The sequence below is a fragment of the Spermophilus citellus genome (assembly GCF_964194105.1).
Source record: "Spermophilus citellus genome assembly, chromosome: X".
Classification (NCBI taxonomy): Eukaryota; Metazoa; Chordata; class Mammalia; order Rodentia; family Sciuridae; genus Spermophilus; species Spermophilus citellus.
Genome location: NC_138190.1, coordinates 13609972 through 13632381, shown reverse-complemented (window position 1 = coordinate 13632381; position 22410 = coordinate 13609972). Strand labels below are relative to the sequence as shown.

Genomic DNA, 22410 nt, shown 5'->3' with positions numbered 1-22410 from the left:
TCCACTGAAAACTAAAAAACATTGCTGAAAGAAATTAAGGGAGACATAAATAAGTGGGAAAACACCCTGTTTTCATGAATTGGAAGACTTAATATTGTCAAATGGCAATACTACCCAAACAAAGTATTGCCTATGAATTTAATGCAATACCTATCAAAATTTCAATGGCTTTTTTGCAGAAATAAAATTTTCAATCCTCAAATTCATTGCAAGGAACCCTAAACCACCAAAACAAAATTGAAAAGAAAGAACAAAGCTGAAGAACTCACATTTTCCTATTTCAAAGGTTACAACATAGTCAGGGATGTAGCTTAGTGGTAGAGTGCTTGCCTAGCACACATAAGGCCCTGGGTTCAATTCTTAGTCCTGCAAACAAACAAAAAAAAACTTGCTGGAAATGGTGGCACATGCCTATAATCCCAGTGACTTGGGAGACTGAGACAGAAGAATAGCAAGTTCAAGATCTGCCTGGGCAACTTAGCCTGGCCCTGTCTCAGAATAATTTTAAAAAGGGCTGGGATGTAGCTACAGAGGCAGAATGCTTCTGGGTTCAATCCCCAGTATCTCCACAGGGAAAAGAAAAAAAAAGAAGAAGAAGAAGAGGAGGGGAAAAAAAAAGAAAACTTACTACAAAGCTACAGTAACTAATACAGTGTGCTAGGGGGGAAAAAAGTGAACTTACTACAAAGCTACAGTAACTAATACAGTATGCTACTGGCATAAAGACAGACATACAGGGGGCTGGGGATATACCTCAGTGGTAAAGTACTTGCCTAGCATGTAGGAAGACTTGGGCTGGATTCCCACCAACACACAAAAACAAAAACAAATAAATAAAAAAGATAAATGCATAGACCAATGAAATAGAATTGATAGTCCAGAAACAAATGCATATATCTATGGCTTATGGATTTTGAACAAGAGTGCCAAGACCACTCAATGGGAAAAGAACAGTCTCTTCAACAAATGATGCTGGGACAACTGCATAACCATATGCAAAGAATGAAGAAGTTTGACCCCTATCTCATGCTATATAGGAATTAACACAAAATGGTTCATAGACGTAAATACAAGAGCTAAAACTATAAAACTCTTAGAAGAAAATACAGGAATAAATTTTCATGATCATGGATTTGACAATGGATTCTCAGACGACACCAAAAAAAGCATAAGCAACCAAAAGGAGAAAAGTTAATTAACTGGACTTTGTTAAAATAAAAATTCTTGTGCATCAAAGTCCATTATCAGCTGGGCACAATGGCACATGCCTGTAATCCCAGTGGCTGGGGAGGCTGAAAGAGGAGAATGGCCGAGTTAAAAGCCAGCCCCAGAAATTTAGCAAGGCACTGAACAACTCAGCAAGATCCTGTCTCTAAATAAAATATAAAAGGGCTAGGGGAGTTCAAAGCCAACCTCAGCAAAAGCGAGGCGCTAATCAAATCAGTGAGAACCTGTCTCTAAGTACAAAAGAAAAAAGAAAAAAAGGGCTGGGATGTGGCTCAGTGGTTAAGTGCCTCTGGGTTCAATCCCTGGTACCAAAAAAAAAAAAAAAGGTCCATTAACAAGAAAGTGAAAAGACAATTTACGGAAAAAGAAAAAAATCGTAAATCATATATCTGATAAGGAACTTAAATCCAGACAGAACTCTTATAACTCAATTAAAAAAAAAAAAGACAACCTGGTTTTAAAATGGGTGAAAGATATACATAAGCATTTCTCCAAAGGAGGTACACAAACAGCCAATAAATACATGAAAAATGTTCAACACTATTAGGAAACGTAAATCAAAACTACAATAAGGTCTGGGATTGTGGCTCAGTGGTAGAGCACTTGCCTAGCATGTGTGAGGCATGTGTGAGGCATGGGGTTTGATTCTCAGCACCACATAAAACAAATGAAATAAAGATATTTTATCCATCTGTAGCTAAAAATATTTTTTAAAAACTTCAGTGAGATGCCATTTTACACAATTAGGATAGCTACAATAAAAATGAAAATAATAAGTGTTGTCAAAACCATGGAGAATTGGAACACTCATACATTGCTGGTGGGAATGTAAAATTGTTTGGCCACTGTAGAAAACAGTTTAGCGGTTACTCAAAGAGTTACTGTATGATCCCACAATTCTACTTCTAGGTATATACCCAAGAGAAGTGAAGATGTGTTCATACAAAAATTTGTACATAAATGTTCATAGTAGCATTGTTCATAATAACCAAAAGATAAAAACAATCCAATGTTCATCCACAGATAACACAGTAAACAAACTGATAAACAATGCAATATTATTCAGCCATTAAAATAAATGAAGTAATGATACATGCTGTGACATGAATGAACCTTAGAAATTTCTGTATCATTACTGTTAAGTGAAAAAAGCCAAACACAAACAGCCATATATTATGTAATTTCACTTATATGAAATATCCAGAATAGGCAAATTCATAGAGACAGAAAGTAGAATAGTGGTTGCCTGGATGAAGGAGGAGGAAATGGCAAATCAGTGTGGCCTTTCTTTTGGGGTGATGAAAACTTTATTCAATTAGATATTGGTAATGATTATACAACCTTGTTAATGTACTAAAAATCACTGAATTGTACACTTTAAATCTGTGAATTTTATGGTATGTGAATTATGTCACAAAAATGGAAAAGGAAATGTTATAAACATCCGGATCAAGAGGATGTTGCTATGCATCTGAGGAGACTTCTATTTAGTAGGTTAAACAAAGTAGAAGGTAACTCTGACATAAGATGAAACATTTTCCCAAGGAAATACATTTCTGATGCAGTATGAAATTCATTCATTCAATAGATGGTCACTGAGCACCTGCTTTGTACAAAAACCAAGGCAGAATCTGCTTCCACTTGCCTGTTGTTGCTTAAAGGCCTCAAGAAGGTGATTGATGTCAGTAAAAGTGAGAGGAAATTCCAGGCGAGGGCCTTCATAAGAGTCTGGTACATCTATCAACCCTACATACTCCTGTCTATCCTTGATATCCTGGAAGGTGCTTTCAAAAAGCCGACTTACAAGTTCTGGAAAATTAAAGACAGAAAGGTGGGTGAACAGTGGAAATCAACATTTCAATACTTACATGTAATAAAAATCTTCTTGAATACCTAGCCCATGTAAGGCACTGGTGTTAAATATTATGAATATCAAGATATCCCACAAATAACCATGAGGAATGACTGATTCTGAGACCAATAGGTACATTCACATAGATAACCATTATCCCTTCCTGGGATAATGTTTTGACAAAGTACTGAGTCTATAATCAGTGCAAAGGAAGAGAAGCATCATAAAAACTGGTCAGTCAAGGTATTTTGATTCTCTGAAACTCTAGCTCTAAATTTTTTGCCCACTTCTTTCATCTCAGGTTTTTACAAACAGGGCTAAAAACACAACAATTCATTGTATTTTATTCAAACATCTGCTGCTATTCAGGAGCTACAAAAAATTAAACTACAACATTCAATTTTTCTCATTAAACACTTGAGAGGATTTTACTTAGTTGTAATTAATTTGCTTCTCCCCTCACATAAAAATTTTCTTACATGATTTTCTTTTTTTCTTGATAACAAAGCAATAAAATTAAATGACAAACCATAAGCAGAAATGTCCAAAGCCCTCTTTGAGAGACATTTCTGTATAGTAACAGATTGCCTACATTCCCATTTTAGTAAGTACTGAGACCCACAGTCATTTCTTGCAAGATTACCCACAAAACAGTCAGCTCAAGAACAGACATCCAGACAATTCAGGCAGAGAAAGATGAAAGGGGATGTGACAGACTGATCACAAAAGTGGCCTCAATTCTCTATCCTAGCTTCTACCCATGCCTTTTAAAATGTGATTTAGTCATTTTTCCCATTAAGCATATTTTTCCATCCCTTCAAACTAGTCCAGGTTCATGACTTGCAATGGCCTGAAGAATATGGGGGAAGTAATATCTACTAACTTCATGTCCAGGTCTCAGGAGGCCTTGTTATGCATCTCTCTTTTGGAAAACTACCACTACCTCTAAGCCCAGGCTAGCTGAATTAAAAAAACCAACACCATGTGGAACAGAGCTGCATCATCCTATCCAAAGGTGTTCAAGATTATTCAGCAGCCAGCAGAGCTTCAGACACATGAGTGACCTCAGCCAAGACCCAAAATACTGCTAAATCAAGTCTACCAAGATCATCAGAAGTGGTCAGATAATCTGTAGACATGCTAGAAGAAATGTTTACTATATAGCACTGAGGTATTGTGGCTAATACACAAGATTATTACAGTAAGAGAGGACTGGCCCAAGCCAGGAATGGTGGCACACACCTGTAATCCTAGCAGCTCAGGAGGCTAGGCAAGAGGATCAACAGTTCAAAGCCATTCTTAACAACTTAGCAAGGCCCTAAGCAATTTAGCAAGACCCAGTCTCAAAATAAAAAACAAAAGGACTGGGAATTGGTTCATTGGTTAAGTGTCCCTGGGTTCAATCCCTGATAACAAAACAGAGAGGGAGGGAAAGAGAAATGGCCCAGAAGATGATGACATACTCTTCAACTCATTAACACTGATTTGTAATTAAGGCCATTCACCAGAAGTTCTCTGCAAACAGTTCCTTTCTTTTTGAATATTTAGAGTGGTGTGTTTAGAAGTTATGATGTTAGTAGATGTAGATAAAATATATTTTTTCACAATCCAGTTATGCTGAGAAGATTACATTTAAAAACTAAGTCTAAAAACAAATTCTAAAGTTATATTTGGTCATTTAAAAAATATTTTCTAAATTGTGAACCCCAATATTTTTTGGTGATAGTTGATGATGTTTTATAAAAAGCAGAATTTAGAAGTAATAATATCTGTCTTCAATGTGGTCCAGCAGAGGTTATTTTTCTCATTTGGATTTGGTTTAAAATTTAAGATAACTTATTTCAATTAATAATAATAATGCTAGAAACATTGGATTTTGAGATTTAAGAATAATTTGTTTCAATTAATAATTAATAATGCTAGAAACTAGAAATATAAGCATCTTGATATACTTTATTTCAGATTCATTATGTAGGCAGTGACGCCCAAATAGTTTACTTAACTACCTTAATGATCATACCACCCATTTTAATTTGATAGCCATTCTTGGAGATGAATTTTGTACCAAAGGAAAATTTCCTTTTCCTGACTAAATACATTGAAATATCACAAAACTCTTGGGGAAAAAAACAACAACCCACTTCTCAGGGAAAACAACTACACCACAAAAACACCCCAAATTTAACTGCATCATCTAACAGAATTATCAATATTGGTTTCTGTAATAGACTTTAAAAAATAAAGTGAATATGCAACATATGGTCAGGAGTAGAGGATTTTGTTTTATAGATGAGGAAGGAACTTATGACATGGTTATAGTATTCATGACAAAGGCAGTACAGCCTTTGAAACATGCCTGACTTAGAAATCCAGATGTTATAAGAGAAAAAGAAGTTGAGGATGTAGATATGGGGATGCCTATGGACATGTCCAACCCTTTGCTCCTTCCAAATTCTCAGAGGCAACCGTGTTAGTCAATTTTCTCTGCTGCCTATACCTTCAGTATGATCCTTTCTTCAAACTCTGTAAATAAATTAGACATAGCTAAAGACTCCTGAAATCTAAAATTCCACCCTGGACTTCATATCTGTCCACACTGAGAAAGATTTCCTCTTCCAACCTTCCAAAACAACACTCTATTATTTGATATTTCTATGTTTATTGCTGGACAACTCTTTCTTCATTCTGTCTCCTCCTTGGATAATTTATTCTCATCCTCCAAAATTCAGAATGCATCCAGGTTGAGTCCCAAACCCCTCCATCTTATATTGAAGATGATGACAATGATAATGATGACAATGATAGCTCTTGCTTATTTAATAAATTATGTGCCAGGCATTGTTTTAAGATCTTTACATGTATAAATTCATGTAATAACCACAACTACCCTTGTGAAGTAAATATTGCTATTTCTCTATTTTATACATGAGGAAGATGGGGGCAAGATGGTAAGTGGAGAGATGAAACCCATATTCTTAATCATTATACTTTAACTATATATTATACTACATAGCATTATTGACATTCTTATAACTTATTAATACCAATTCTGTGAGGTTTAAGCAAAAATTACTTCTTTTTCCCAATCATTGCCTTCACCCATGCTCTGTCATTTCTCCCTTTCTCATCTACTAACTGATATAACAAACCAATTCCATCAAATCCAGTGATTAGAAATCAGTCTTGTTAGGTAAGAAAAAATGAAAACACCCTTCTTCTTTAAAACAAACAAACAAACAAAAAAGCTTGGCTGAGTGTGATGGTACATGCTTGTAATCCTAGCTATATGGGAGGCTGAAATAGGAGAATCACAAGTTTTAGGCCAGCCTGGGCAACTTAGTGAGAACCTATCTCAAAATAAAATTTTGAAATGGAGGGGCTGGGGATATAGCTCAGCAGTAGAGTGACCCTGGGTGCAATCCTCAGTATGTATGTATGTATGTATGTGTGTATGTGTGTGTGTGTGTGTATGTATAAATACAAAATTTAATTAAATTTAAAAACAAGCTGAATATGGCCCTACCTTTCATAGATTTAATGACCCTCATTCCTTAAAAATTTTGGTGGGGCTGGGGTTGTGGCTCAGTGGTAGAGCACTCGCCTAGCACATGCAAGGCCCTGGGTTCGATCCTCAGCGCCACATAAAGATAAATAAGTAAAGGTAAAAAAAAATAAATAAATAAGTAAAGGTATTGTGTCCATCTACAACTAAAAAATATTTTTTAAAAATGTTTGGTAATAAAAATATGAAAAAGGACCATTTCCAAAGTCAATTCTTAACTAAAACTACTCAATATCAAGTCAATGTCAAATCATTATCCTTCTGCTGGTTTTTAGCAACATAAAAGAATAATATAAATTCTTTTCCAATTGCTCATGTGTGCCATATATGAAAATAATCCAAACCTTTAACATTTCTGTTTTTTTTCTAATTAGTTATATATGACCGTAGAATGAGTTTTGACATATCATACATAAATGGAGTATAACTTCTCATTCTTCTGGTTGTACATGATGTAGAATCACACTGGTCGTGTAGGCATATATGTACATAGGGTAATAATGTCCAATTCATTCCACTATCCTTCCCACCCCCATACACCCTTCCCTCCCCTTCACTCCCCTCTGTCTAATCCAAAGTAACTCTATTCTTCCCTATACCCCCCCTTTATTGTGCATTATCATCTGCATATCAGAGAAAACATTTCAGCCAAAGCTTTGACATTTCTAATGTCTTTGTGGGCTACAACTTTCATAACTAACAACAACAATTTAATGAATGGCAACAATATATAAAAATTTGTGCAACACATTATTAGAATTAACTCTTAGCTGTCTCTACCACCCAAATGTTACTTTGAAAGCAAGCTCTGGGTATTGCTGGAAAAAGAAAAGTACCAATTGAACCACATTTATAGTTATAGTTAACTATAAATGTTTATTTCACTTCCCAATTATGAATCTGGATCAAAATCATTGGTGTCCATTCAATAGATACCAAAATGAATTTCATAAAATTCAACACCTACTCATGATTTTTTTAAGAACTCAGAAAACTAGAAATGGATGGAATACTTCCTTAACATAATTTTAAAAATTTGACTAAATAATAATGGTTTCTCCCATTAAATTATCAATAACAAAAAAAGAATCCCACTTTCACTGTTTCATTTTAACATTACTCTGGTAGTGCCAACCAGTGCAATAAGACATGAAGCCAAAATAAGAGCAATAACTATTAGATAGAAAGATATAGTTTTACATAGCCAATGTGATTAAATACCTACACTCAAGAAAACTAATGGAAAAACTCCCAGAATAGATAGGAAAATTAAGTATAATACATAGGTTAATCCCAATGGCTTGAAACACATTTTTAAAAATATTTTAAAGACATTAATGGACCATTATTTTATTCATTTATTTATATATGGTGCTGAGAATCAAACCCAGTGCTTTACACATGCTAGGCAAGTGCTCCACCACTGAGTCACAACCCCAGCCCCTTGAATCACATCTTTACCAGTGGTGAGATGAATAACATTAGGAGATTACCTTCTAAGTCTCAGATTCTACATTTATCAAAGGTAAATAACAATAATAATTTTCATGGTTTGTCATGAAAACCAAATTAAATAATGTATTTAAGGTACTCAAATTCATGCATATGGCAAACATTTAATAAAAATAAGCAGTAATAATTTCATTAATATTATTCAATAAAAGTACAAAATAAGACAAGTAGACATAAGTCAAAAGCTTTTTTTTTTTTTTTTTTTTTTTTTTTAGAGGAGAGAGAGAGAGAGAGAGAGAGAGAGAGAGAGAGAGTTTTTAATATTTTTATTTTTTAGTTCTCAGCAGACACAACATCTTTGTTGGTATGTGGTGCTGAGGATCGAACCCGGGCCGCATGCATGCAAGGTGAGCGCGCTACCGCTTGAGCCACATCCCCAGCCCCAAGTCAAAAGCTTTATGAAATACTATCAATAATAAATAGGAAGATATTATAGAAAAAATATCCTATTTACCATATCAAGAAAAAATATAAAATACCCTAGCACTCCATAGAATAAAAATGTAAAATAAATAAATGAAGGTATTTTTGAAAAAGAATATATATATATATATATATATATATATATATTTTTTTTTTTTTTTAGAGTATGTGTGTATGTGTATACACACATATACACACACACACACCAAATACTTTGGCTGATCTGGGAAGCAGAAAGAAAAATAAAAAAACCCAGCCTATTTAAACCTGCTGCTAGGTATGACAGATTTCTGCTTCAGGAGGAGGCTGATGTGAAAAAACAACTAGGAATATTTGCGTGAAGACTCTGCTCCCATCAAGTTCTATGAACTGGTTTTGAGCTCTAAAAGTAATAGGATGGAGACATAAACTGGTATAAATGATTTTCATAAATGAGGTGGTGAGATTGCAAGGACAAATACTGCTTTAAGGTCATCTCTCACCTTTGGAACACCTCATATCTTGAGATACTCTGTGCCTCAGAATTCAATCCATTAATCTGGGCTCAGTATCTGGGAATGTTAAATAACCTCTAGCTCCTAAAAATACTTGGCTTAGGGATCTCAACACTTCAGTTATACAGGTCTAGGTAGAAGTTGTCTATAATCCTCTCACCAAAGAGGGCATTAGAAATCAATCAATGGCAATAATCTGCAAATCTCTTTTTCTGTTACACTGCAATAATTAAATCAGTGTGATCCTAGGACTCTGCAGTAGAGAGATGTATAAGGGAATACAGAGATCAAAAATAAACCCAATAATACATTTTTTATTTTTTAAAAATTCTTGTATTTATTTTTAGTTGTAAATGGACACAATATTTTATTTACCTTTATGTGGTACTGAGGATTGAACCCAGGGCATCACACGCACTACGCAAGTGCTCTGCCACTGAGCTACAACCCCAGACCAATAATATATTTTTTAAAATATTTTTTAGTTGTCAATGGACCTTTATTTATTTATTTTTATGTGGTACTGAGAATCTAACCCATTGCCTCACACATGTTAGGCAAGTGCTCTGCAACTGAGCCACAACTCCAGCCTCCAATAATACATTTTTAAATGAATATATTGTTTTGATTTAGATGTGAGGTGTTCCCCAAAACTTCATGTGTGAGATAATGCAAGAGGATTTAGAGGTAAAATGATTGGGTTATGAGAGCCTTAACCTAATCAGTGCATTAACCCCCTAATAGGGATCAACTGGGTGGTAACTGTAGGCAGGTAGGATGTGGTTGGAGGAGGAGGGTCACTGTTGGCTTTGGCGTTTACATGTGCCCTTTTTGAGTAGTCTGTCTCTCTATGCTTTCTGGTGCCATGTCCTGAACTGCTCTCCTCCACCACAATCTTCCCACTGTGATGTTCTGCCTCACCTCTGGCCCAGAGCAATGGAGCTGACCATCTATGGAGTGAGACCTCTGAAACTGTGAGCCCCAAACTTTTTCTCTTCTAAAATTGTTCTTGTCTTTCGGTTACAGCAATTAAAAAAACAACTAAAACATATTAAGAGGGAGGCATTACAAATCAGTAGTGAAAATATCTATTATCAAATAAATGTTGCAGGAAAAATTGGTTAACTACTTGGAAATTTTTCTCTGTAGTTGTGTTTTGTTTGGCACTGGAGATTGAACTAAGAGGTTCAATCACTGAGCCACATCCCCAGCCCTTTTTAGTATTTTATTTAGAGACAGGGTCTCACTGAGTTGCTTAGTGCCTTGCTTTTGCTGAGGCTGGCTTTGAACTCATGATCCTCCTGTCTCAGCCTCCTGAGCTGCTAGGATTACAGGCGTGCCCCCCTGCACCTGGCTACAGCTGTGTTTTTTAATTATTTTCAAACACTGGATATTAAAATTTTCCCATTCAATAGTTTAATATAAAAAATCCAGGGGCTGGGGTTGTGGTTCGGTGGCAGAGCGCTTACCTAGCATGTGTGAGGCTCTGGGTTCGAGCCTTAGCACCACATATTAAAATAAATAAAATAAAGGCATGATGTCCATCTACAACTACAAAAAAAATCTTTAAAAATTTTTAAAAATCCAAATGTTATGAAGTATTAACATTTTTAAAAGATAAAACATAAAAACATCCAGAAATACAGGCACAGTGATCCATAGTTTAAATATTTCAGGTCCTTCTAAGTAAAAACAGGATTCACAAAGAATAAGATACTTAGACTTGAAAGATATTTTAAATAATTAATGTATGAAAATTTCTCAAATCTGATGAAAAATACCAACTTAGATATATCACATAAGCTTAGCAAACCACAAGCAGAATAAATAAAGATCAAAACTCATCAAAGTACATTAGAGTTAAAATGCTATTTTTCAATATTACTTAGATTAGTATGTTTCCTCCCCACTTCTTTAGGTAGTTATGTTATTCATTTGTAATACAGTTAATTTGTCACAGTGTGTATTCTACTTTGAGATCACACACACACACACTTTTTCCCCCCACTTCTTATTTTTAGTTATTACTTTTAGGGGGTAATGTGAAACATAATCATGATTCTAAGAGTTAGAAATCCAAAAAGGTATACTCAGAGAAGTGTCACTCTTCCCCCTCATCCCTTCCACCCAATCTCCACTCTCCCATTCTTTCTACTCTGTACCTACCCTCTGGGTAAAAATGTCATTCATTTCCAGTTTATTCTATAGATTAATCCTGTATTTATTTTTGTACTAATGAATATATATACATATCTTCATATCAGGGAAATATTTCTTAAACTATACAGGAAGCACAAACCATAAAGAAAAAACTTGTACCACATTAAAATTAAGAATGTCCACTTAGGGCTGGGGTTGTGGCACAGTGGTAGAGCACTTGCTAGCATGTGAGGCACTGGGTTCAATCTTCAGCACCACATAAAAATAAATAAAATAAAGGTCCACCAACAACTAAAAAGAAAAAAAAGAATGCCCACTGATTAAAAGACACTATTTAAAGATTTGGGGAGGGGATAGGGGATGTAGCTCAGTAGTAGAGTACTTGTATAGCATGTACAAGGCCCTGGGTTCAATCCCCAGCACCACAAAAACTAAAATAAGCAGGGCAGGATGGTACATGTCCGAAATCCCAGCAACTTGAGGCTAAAGCAGGAGGATCTCAAGTTTGAGGCCAGTCTCAGCAACTTAGTGAGGCTCTGTCTCAAAAATAAAAAGGGCTAGGGATGTGGCTCAGTGGTAAAGCACCCCAGGTTCAATTCCCAGTACCAAAAAAACAATACTGTTCCCTTCTTTGATAAAAATATTTTGTTATATTTTAAAATCATCTGTAGAATTTTTTTTAATGCAGATTATAAAAAAATTCAGAGTCTGAGTAAATATCTCTGGGCTGGAACCCAGCCATCTGTGGCCCTGAAACTCCATAAGTGGCTCTGATGAAATGAGCCTGGATTGAAATACTACATCATTAGTAGAACAAGCCCTGTTTCATTTCTTCATTACATTTCTTGCCCAAAACATTTTTTGCTAAAGAACACAAAGGACAATCCACTATCTTCAAAATGCAACTATCTAAAAGAATGAAAATGACTTCTACCCACTTCCCATTTCTCAGGTTTGGCTATTTCACCATTCAAAAAGCATCTATGGATCAGTAAATGCTTTAATAAGTTTCATACATGTGTGCTCAAATCATTCCATTAAAACAATCATTCTTTCACCACTTTGAAGGGTGTTTACAAATTATTTAAAAGATGCTCCTAAGGAGGGATGAATAGGTAGAGCACACGGGGTTTTGTAGGACTGTGAAGCTATCCTTGCTATACTTGTGAAGCTATACTTTGTGATAAAATGGTGGATACAGTCAATATGCATTTGTCAAATCCATAGAATATACAATACTAAGAGTGAACCTTAAGATAAATAATGGATTTTGGGTGAAAATGATGTGTCATTTTAGGCATGTCACTTGTAGTACCACTTTGGGGTGGGATGTTAATAGTGGGGAAGGTTGTATGTGTGCATGGGAAGAGGTTATATGGGAACTTTCCATTCTTTCTACTCAGTTTCTCTGTGAGCCTAAATCTGCTCTAAAAAATAAATTTAATATATTTAAATATATTTAAGAAAAATCAAACTAACCAACAATCAAGCAAAACCCTTATATTTGTATTTAATATGCTTGTGGATGTTTTTGTGACTAGGAGAAAAAGTCTCAACACTGGTTTTATTAGGAATCAAGGGATGGGGATGGGGTACTAAGTATGGATGGTTGTTTTGTATGTGATTAAACTAGCATGCATTACTTTTGCCCATGTGAAAGTCATTAAAGTAAAAGATTGAGACAAGTGTAAATTTCTTCTTTAAAAAAAAAAAAAAAAAGATGCTCCTAGATACCATATATGTTTTAATTACAGCAAAAAAATGATTAGCCCAAATTAAAGAAAAATAAGTTTTTAGGTCTGGCCTCTACCATGGAAATAACAACAGCAGGTCTTAATTTGGTGAGAAATACATGCCTTGCAAATAATTATAATATTAAAATCATTTTTGAGGGCTGGGATTGTGGCTCAGCGGTAGAGCGCTCGCCTAGCATGGGCAGGACCTGGGTTCGATTCTCGGCACCACATTAAAAAATAAATAAAGACATTGTGTTGTGTCCATCTACAAAAAAGATATTCTCTCTGAAAAAAATCAGTTTTGAACCACACCTATATCACCTGTCTTTGATTCAGAATGACTAGATAGAGACAGATTATAGTGTCTTAGTCTGTTTTATGCTGCTATAACAGAATACCACCGACTGCATAACTTATAATGAACAGAAGTTAATTTGGCTAAGGGTTCTGGAGACCTGGAAGTTCAAAATCAAGAGGCCATGTCTAGTGAGGGCATTCTTGCTACATCATACGTAAGTCATAACATGGCTAAAAGTATCCCATGGTGAGAGACATGTTCAAAAGAGATGATGGCTGAATTCATACTTTATAAGGACACCACTCCAAAGATAATTAACTCACTCCCAAGATAATGGCATCAATCCATTCATAAGGGCAGGACCTCCTATGACATAATTACTTAAAGGTCCCACCCCTCAACACTGTTGCACTGGGGATTAAGTTTTCAACACATAAACTTTGGAAAACACATTCAAACCATAGCAGACAAACAGGAGAAAGAGAGAAAAACCCAGATATGTTGGGGCCAACTGTATTTAATCTGCCATTTTCACTGAGATCTACTACCTGAAATACTCAAGATATTTTTATTTCTCAATACAAAATTTTTGTGGGTGAAAAATGAGATTTACTTTACTAAGCTACTATTGTACAGCAGGACTGTGGTTCAAGAGAAGGTATTCAACAAATGCATGGTCAATGAAATCTAATTCAGTTTTTTGAAAAGTGAAAAAATTAATTAATGCTGATTTAGCAGATACCATCAAGAGAAGAAAAAAGTCAGTTGAACTGATTTCACTAGTTGTTAATAACATCAAGAGAAGAAAAAAGTCAGTTGAACTGATTTCACTAGTTGTTAGGTGTCACACAGGCAAGAGAGGTAGGCATCTTTTTAACTTCTTAGCATTCTCCCATCTTCAGGATTTATATTTCTTGATGAGGGCAATTCAATATTTAATGGTCACTTTTGAAAAGACTAAAGTTTTTGCTTACCTGGATCTTCCTTACGTGCTTGTGAATAGTTTTCCAACATGAAGGTAAAGAAATTGGATAACTGAACAAAATAAAAAGATTAATCAATTAATGAACCCTAAGGAGCTACTGTGACAAATACTGTTGGTGGTCTGTGCAAGTTCTTTACTCTTTTGGGGAACTCATCTTCTAGTTGCTTCATCTACTAAGGGTCACACCTATCCCTGTCCTTGAAGATGGGCAACACTGCACTCAGAGTCACCGAGGATATTACATGTACATCTCTCCTGGAAGGTTGCCCACAGACAACAACTGGTTGAAACAAGAGTGTAACAGCCCAGTCCCCTGCCTCCTGACCCCTTTATAGGACAAAGTGTGATGCATTTCACACTTAAAAGCTCCTGGTGGGATCAAGCTAAGGTCAGACTTCTCTAGAAAGCACATTTTTGCTTGGCAGCTTCTACCATCATATCTTGATTTTTTTCACTGCCTTATTATAGGTTTTTTCTGAAAACATTCTCTCAATAAGTCACTTGTACCAGAATCTCTCTCTCAGACTCTGCTTCTAGAAAGTACAATCTAAGACAGCTACTAAATTTTGTTGATTATAATCTCCTCTTTTCTCTTTAGTGGTAAGATTAAATAGTGCTTAAAAAGATAGCCAACACTGTGACCTCCTAATCAGGGAAAAGGGAGCATCTGATTGAATTCCAAGAGGAAATATAGCAATTTAAATATTTTTGAATTTTTGATTTATTTTTTAAAATTATAACATTATACATAAATATGATTGTTAGGTTAGTCCTTTTTTCTTTTGTTTCCCCCCTAGTACTAGGGATTTTGGGAAATTGAATCCTGAGCCTTCACACATTTGCCACATGCTCTATCACTGAGCTACATCTCTAGCCTGAGAAGTCCCTTCTAACACCCTTTCCCCTATTTATTAATATCACTCTTGTCCCCAGAACTAACCCCTATAAACAATTTGCTATATATCTTTTTCCAGAATTTTGCTGTATATTTAAATTTTTTTAAGTGGGGTTGAACCCAGAGGTGCTTAACTGCTGAGCCACATTCCCAGCCCTATTTTATATTTTATTTAGAGACAGGGTTCTCACCGAATTGTTTAGGGCCTCACTAAGTTACTGAGTGAGGTTGGCTTTGAACTTTCGATTCTCCTGCCTCAGCCACCCGAGCCATTGGGATTACAGGTGTGAGCCACCACACCCAGCTGTATATTTAATTTTCTTTCACATATATGGGATAAACTCTACATACTATTCTGCAGGTTGATTTTTTTTAAATCAATAACTACATTAGAGATCATTCCAAGATTTTTTTTATTGTTAAAAAGTTCTCATTTTTAAAGTTGGGCATGGTGGTACACACCTGTAATCCAAGTGAGTCAGGAGACTAAAGCAAGAAGATTGCAAGTTCGAGATCAACCTCAACAACTCAACAAAGAATAAAAATAAAAAGGACGGGGGATATGGCTCAGTGGTAAAGTGCCCCTGGGTTCAATCCTTAGTACCCCCTCCCCCCAAAAAAAAAGAAAAAGTACCCTTTTTTAAAAAAAGAATCCTTATACAAGCTTTTAGAATGTTCACAGATTTGTTCCCTGGAAATTCTTCCATTTTTTTAATTCCTTAAAATATTTTTTCCCTTCATAAAGCAACAACTTTTCACTAGGGTATATCCCCAAAATAGATTAACGCTATTTTTATTAGTTAGCTAGACATCTGGCAGCCCTTTGGAAAATGTGAACTTTGAGACTGAAAAACACCATCCTCTTCCAAAACCACACACTCTCTCAACAGCTAGTTCTAAGCTCTATTAAAGCTTCCTCAACTTAAAATTGACCCAGTAACAATGAATAAAGAGAAATACTTTACAAAAAAAAAGGAGATACAAGTTTGCAAAACAGACCTGCATTTGACCATGTTCATCAGCATATTCGATGGACTGGAAGATGGCAAGGGCATAGTGTTGTCTGGCCTTCAGCCGAGCTCTGTAACCTCGGTACCAGTTCTGGATGACCAAGGTGGCTTTTAACACTACAGAACCGCAGGATATAAAAGCCAGAGAAAAACAGTTATTATGCAGCTCTTAGAGGGAAGTAGGTGCTTCAGCAAAAAACAATCAATCCACTTGGGTTCATAGATTCTTAGAATATAAAAACTGCAAACAATGAGAATGACCTTTATATTTTTTATAAAATGTCCTCAAGTCTTAAACACTTAAATAATGATGGCATAGCCATTAAGAGTAGAATTTTTTGAGCAAGACTGCCTGAATTTGAATCCCAGCCCTGCTAATTACCATCTATGTGACTTTGGATAAGTTATTAAAGCTTCTCGAAGCCTCAGTTTCTTTATTTGCAAAATTGTAAATGATAACAGAACCCACCTCTGGTGCCACTTAGGAATATTCTACTCTTCACTATATATCCCAAAGAAATATCTACACAATCCATAAAGGAGACATATGAAGATGCAACAGCAGTAAGGAGTTTGATACCAATGCAGCCTGGCTATCCACTGCTAGAACAGGAATGTGTTCCTGTGGTGGATACACACCATGGTGTATCATGCCACAATTGGAAATCATAGATTACATAAACCCACAGTAATGTGGGGAAGTCTTTAAACATAGTGCTTCCATCAGAACCATTTTTTTTAAGTCAGAAACAAAATGAAATATAACACAACACCATTTAATATCTTTTAAAAATATACATATGCAAAGCCATAATGTACATTTCTTAACAGTATATGCAAAGGAAAAGATATGCACTACACAAAATGATTGGTTACTTATAGGGGAGATGCATGAACATGGGGTAAACTGACAAAAGAGAATAAAGTAATTAACGTAAGGAAAGGGTCTTGCATGAAGAATTGATGGCAATATACAATGAATTGAGAAATTTGACTCACTCTACCTCTGTGCCTGAGATTCTATTGAAAAAGATAGATGAATAAATAAACACAACTCCCTCCTTCACAGAGTTACTATAGGACAAAATGAGATACTATTATGGGGTGAAAAGTTCAGCCCAGTGCCTGGTATCAAGTACATGCTAAATAAATGGCAACTGTATTGTTTTGAACCACCCTGTGGTTTCACAATATTAAAGAAAGAGATCAGGTGAGAGATAATGAGATTTAAAATACAGTCTCTTATGCCTCCTCAAGTTTTGGAGTGAAGAGCATCAACAACAGCTGCCTCCTTTTATTCATGCTATAATTTTCCCAGTTAGCTCATAAAAATTAAGAGCTGACTGTAACAAGAACAATTTGAGTTCTGAAAGCAGAAGTCCTGCCTTCAGTTTTGGTTTGTACCATGTGATAGAGTATCCACCAGAATGTGGTCATATAAGAATGGTTATTTATGAGCTTCCCCAAGGTTCATGGGTTCTAGAGACTCTTATTTTATTATTCAGCTTCCAGAAAACTTGGGGAAATGGACCTAAGGTCAAGTACCATGATCTTTATAAGAAAAACTGACAGGGAGAATTCAGTGACTGTTCAATATTTCAAGGCAAGTAATTGGTAGTACCATGGCCAAAATCTCCAGTGTTCTCACAATATCTTTATGGAGTGCCCAGGCTCTCCTGAAAGGCCTGTTGTGTGAATAGTCATCATCATGATGAACCAATCCTCTCTCCCCAGGGATTATTGTGTTTACCAAGTACAATAGTGCTATTCTAGTGCTATTTACTGAGCACTTACTGAAGTCAGGCAATGTATTAGTTCTTAAAGTCCTTCCAACACTGTTGAGACAGACTCAGAAACTTACTTAAGCTTGCTTAGTCAGTAAGTGGAAATGGGAAGCAAGGATCTGAACCCAGATCTGACTGACTCCACTGTTTCTTCATCTATACAATGATGTAGTAGAAAAAATGATTGCTGAAGTCTCTTCTGTTTAATATTAGCAACATCAATAATAGCCAATCTTATTCTTTCTAATTAATAATAGGACAACTAGCTATATATGTTAGTCTACTATAAGACATTCAGTGCCCATAAGTATTATCATCACCATATTATACATAAGGAAATTGAGTTCAGAGCAGCAAGTATGTTAATAAAGGTCACTTACCTAATATAGACTTAGGTACTAAGTCCAAACCCTGGGTTCTAACTCCACTAGAGCCATTTACTTCATTTCCTACACCATTTGTACTTTTCCTCCTTTTGAATAATAAAAGCCACCATTTGTTGAATGTTTACTATGTGCCTGGCACTAGCTGAACACTTTACATATATTAGCCTTTCTGCTTCTCCACTACATGGGGAGAGAGGTCAGCTAAATCTTTTCTACCATCTCTGCCTGGCATCTGTTAATTCTCTTACTGGAATCCACACCCGACTCTCCACACAAGGAATCATTATTTCCTTTGTAAGTACATGACACATTCATTGGACTCTATTCTACTAGTGGATGTAGATACTATGCCTTGGAAGGTAGACAGCCATGCTCAGATACCTCTGTATTGCACTGCCTCTTCTACTGCAAAGTCAGGAAGCTTAACTACCACTTAGGAATCAATCACCTATCTATACCTGCATTCCTATATCTGAGCATGATACCACTTATCGAGCTATCCTATCTCAACTCTAGTCAGCTCAGCAACTGAGGTGGGACTCTGCAGACCCCATTTTGGCTTTGCCAGCTGCTCCCTGCGATACAGGGAGACTGCCAGACCAGATGAGGGACAAGGGACAAACTCCTTTTATCTACTTCCTGTTCGTCTTGGCTAACCTAGCAACTGCTACTTGCCCCCAGAAGCAACAGTTGGTTCCTGTTTGCAGTTTACCCAGTGCTTGCAAAAAATGGTCTTATGGCAGCCCTTTGACACCACGACCAGCTGAGCAGTACTCCTTCTCAACTTGCTGAAGTTCAGTTCAGCAGAACCTCCCTCCAAGTTTTTAACATGGAATTATTCCAGTCTTTTCCCTTTGTTCTATCAACGCTAGGAGTGGTCCTTTTCTGCAATTGCTATCCCTATATACTTCAGGGTTCTCAGTTACCTAGTAACAACTGGATACCTATTTGTCAATTCTTCACATTCTAATCAAATTCATTGTTCAAAATCACCTTGTAGCTGGGCACAGTGGTGCATGCCTATAAACCCAGTAGTTCAGGAGGCTGAGGCAGGAGGATTGTGAATTCAAAGCCAGCCTCAGCAAAAGCAAGGCACTAAGCAACTCAGTGAGACCCTATCTCTAAATAAAAATACAAAATAGGGCTGGGGAAGTGACTCAGTGGTCAAGTGCCCCTGATCAATCCCCAGTACAAAAAAATAAAAAAAAAATCACTCTATAGCTTCAACCTCCTGACTAGACCCTGCCTGTTAAGCTTAGTCTCAGTGAGGTGGGAAAAACAGGTTCTGCATAGGTCTCAAGCTCCCAACTTCCCAATTGCTTTCCAATTCAGTCCTCAACTAGATTTCAGCAAAGGGATTTTGAGTACCTGTGCAGTGGTTGATAAAATGGACTTTGATCTAGATCCTGCTGTTATCCCTTAGGCATATAGTTCCCCTGGAAATATCTCCAAGACAAGGAAAGAGGCCAGCAGGCCAGAACTGAGCAAACCAACATGAGGCCTCTAAAACCTTACCTGATGCCTAAGAACCCACCTACCTACTGCAGGGCAACATTGCCAGCTTCTCTGGATCAGAAACCTCCAAAAAGTGGTAAGGGATAAAACCCAGATATGACATACCCTACTTGAGGAGATCACTGGCTCCAACAGTCCCAACCCTGCCCAGACAGTTGAAGATCTATGTCATCTAGATCTTAACTTGTTGGACAGCTTAAATTCACTTCAGGTCTCGTTGCTTCATTATGTAATAGGGCTTGTCCTCCCTGTCGCATTAATTCCACACAGAAAAAAAAAAAAGCTATTATCATATGCATCCCAAGAGAAGCAACAACATAGGTTTAATAAGTTGTCTGGCCAATTGTATGTGCTTAGCACAGGTGGTTTCTCTATTACTAAGCTGTTTTGTTTTTTTTTTTTTTTTTGCTGTATTTTTTAGTAGATTATTTTCTCCAGTGGCAATCATTGTATTTTGCAAGAAATTAAATATCCAGGTAAGGAGTTAGTAAATAAGATAAATAATACTTTCAGAGTCCTTGCTTTATGCCCGACACCATGCTTGGTATTTTATGTGGATCATCTAATTCAATTTTTTAATTTAATATTCCCAACAATTTTATGAAGTATCATTAGCCTTATTTCACAGATAAGGAAACTGAGTCCTAGAAATAATTTGCTTGGGATTACATTGCTCATCAATGAGAGAATGTAGAGTCAAATCTAGATCTCTAATTCCAGAACTTGGGCTCATAACCACTGTGTTATACAACCCACCAAGACATTTGAAATAAGCCATAAAAAAATGAGGCAGTACCACCTTCACCACCTGATATTCTATATGGTCTCATGTTCATGTGTTCACTGTCTATCTTCTACTATTAGCTATGAGAATAGGAACTTTGTTTTGTCCACTGCTACATCCCCAGTACCTGGGAAAAGGCCTGGCATTGGATATTTGTTGGACAAACATATGAATACCTTCCAGTACTGTTGTAATAGTACATAACAATATATTAGTAATGTGTTGACACAGGTATTACTAATATATTAATTGATTGATATAAAATGCTTAATACATTGCTTGACATATAGGAAGCACTCAATGAATTGACAGACACTTCTTTTTAAAAATTGTCTCTCTCCAGGATAACAAAGTCTAGAGCCCCAAAGAGTTCCTAATTACACATACCATTTCATTAGAAATTTTACAATCTGACATGGACAAACAGGCTACTGAGCGCAAGAAGAGCCACACCAACCAGCACAGGATTTATTCCTTTATAGTCCACAGTCTTTACTCAGATGCCACCTTCTCAGTAAAGCCTTTCCAAGCATCCTTTTTGAAATGGCACTCCTCCCACCATCACCAGTCTCTTTGTTTTTTTTTTTTTTTTTAATCCACAGCACTTAACACCACCTGATAATTTATATATTTTACTTATTTGTTATAGTCTGTCTTCTCCCATAGAATGTAATCTCCAGATGGGCTGGGACTGGTCTGTTGGATTAATCACTGTATTCTTGGAATACAGCAGGTACTCAAATAAGTATTTCTTGAATGAATGAATGAATGAATAAATGAATGAAACAAACAAACTACTGTTAAGACTGTTTTGTGTTTCTCTTCATGCTGATTGGTGGAGTCTTCTTATGCTTGCTTGCTTTGTTTTTGAAGTAGGAGTTTCACAGATAATTCTTTGAACAAGGAATTTCTATTTGGAATGATAAAGCTTTTATTTAATTTTGAAATTTTGTGGGCAGAGGCCTCTAGAGGAAGCACCAGAATGAGTAAATATTTAATGCACCTTTAAGGGGCCTGACATCCAGTCAGGAAGACACAGAGGCACAAGTGTGATAGAACTGATTAAAAGGGATTCAAATGAATGGGAAAGAGAATGAATCCTCTAGCGGCAAAAGGCATTAAACAAGGAAAAAAAGCATCTATTACCTCAGCTGCTCAAAACACAATGAGAATAGGGTATGGCTCACATCTGCCTGGGGACTATAGGTGTCAGTATTGTTATATTTGTTTACAGATATTCTATGGTTGCCATCTGCAAGAGTGTACGGCTCTCCCAAGTGAGACTTCCAGCTTCACTGGAAAAACAGCTCAAAGCACATGCCCAGTGACCTGAGATAGTCACAAAGCCTGCTTCTTGGTCAATGACATGGTTTGAATATCCCCTTCAAAACTCATGTTAAAATTTAATTGCTATTGTGACAGTATTAAGAGGCAGGGCCTCTGTGAGGTACTTGGGTCCCTCATGAAGGGAATAATGTTGTTATCTCAGGAGTGGGTTCTAGATAACATAGGCTGAATTTGGCTCCTTTTTTCTCTCTGCATACACATGTTCTCTCACCATATGATATTCTGTGCCATGTTATAAGGCAGCAAGAAGGCACGCACCAGATGCTGACACCTTGACATTGGATTTCCCAGCCTCCATAATTATAAGTGTTTTTTATACATTGCACAGTCTGATATTCTATTATAGCAGCAGATAATGGACTAAGACAAGCAGAAAACAAGGCAAAAGACCTGGGGAGGGATGCTCATTCACAAACTCTGGCACCCTTGCAGAGCAAGGC

General features: G+C 36.3%; 1 protein-coding gene across 2 annotated transcripts in view; it reads right to left on the bottom strand.

Annotated features, from left to right (window-relative positions):
• The window catches only part of PPEF1 (protein phosphatase with EF-hand domain 1), a 137807-nt gene that overhangs the window by 75412 nt on the left and 39985 nt on the right, over nucleotides 1-22410 (bottom strand). For both annotated transcript variants that reach the window (XM_081278305.1, XM_081278304.1), the window contains exons 7-9: nucleotides 16144-16271; nucleotides 14239-14299; nucleotides 2873-3036 (exon numbers count right to left, since the gene is read on the bottom strand). In XM_081278305.1, coding sequence (XP_081134431.1) covers nucleotides 2873-3036; nucleotides 14239-14299; nucleotides 16144-16271 — 353 coding nt within the window. The remainder of the gene's footprint in view (nucleotides 1-2872; nucleotides 3037-14238; nucleotides 14300-16143; nucleotides 16272-22410) is intronic.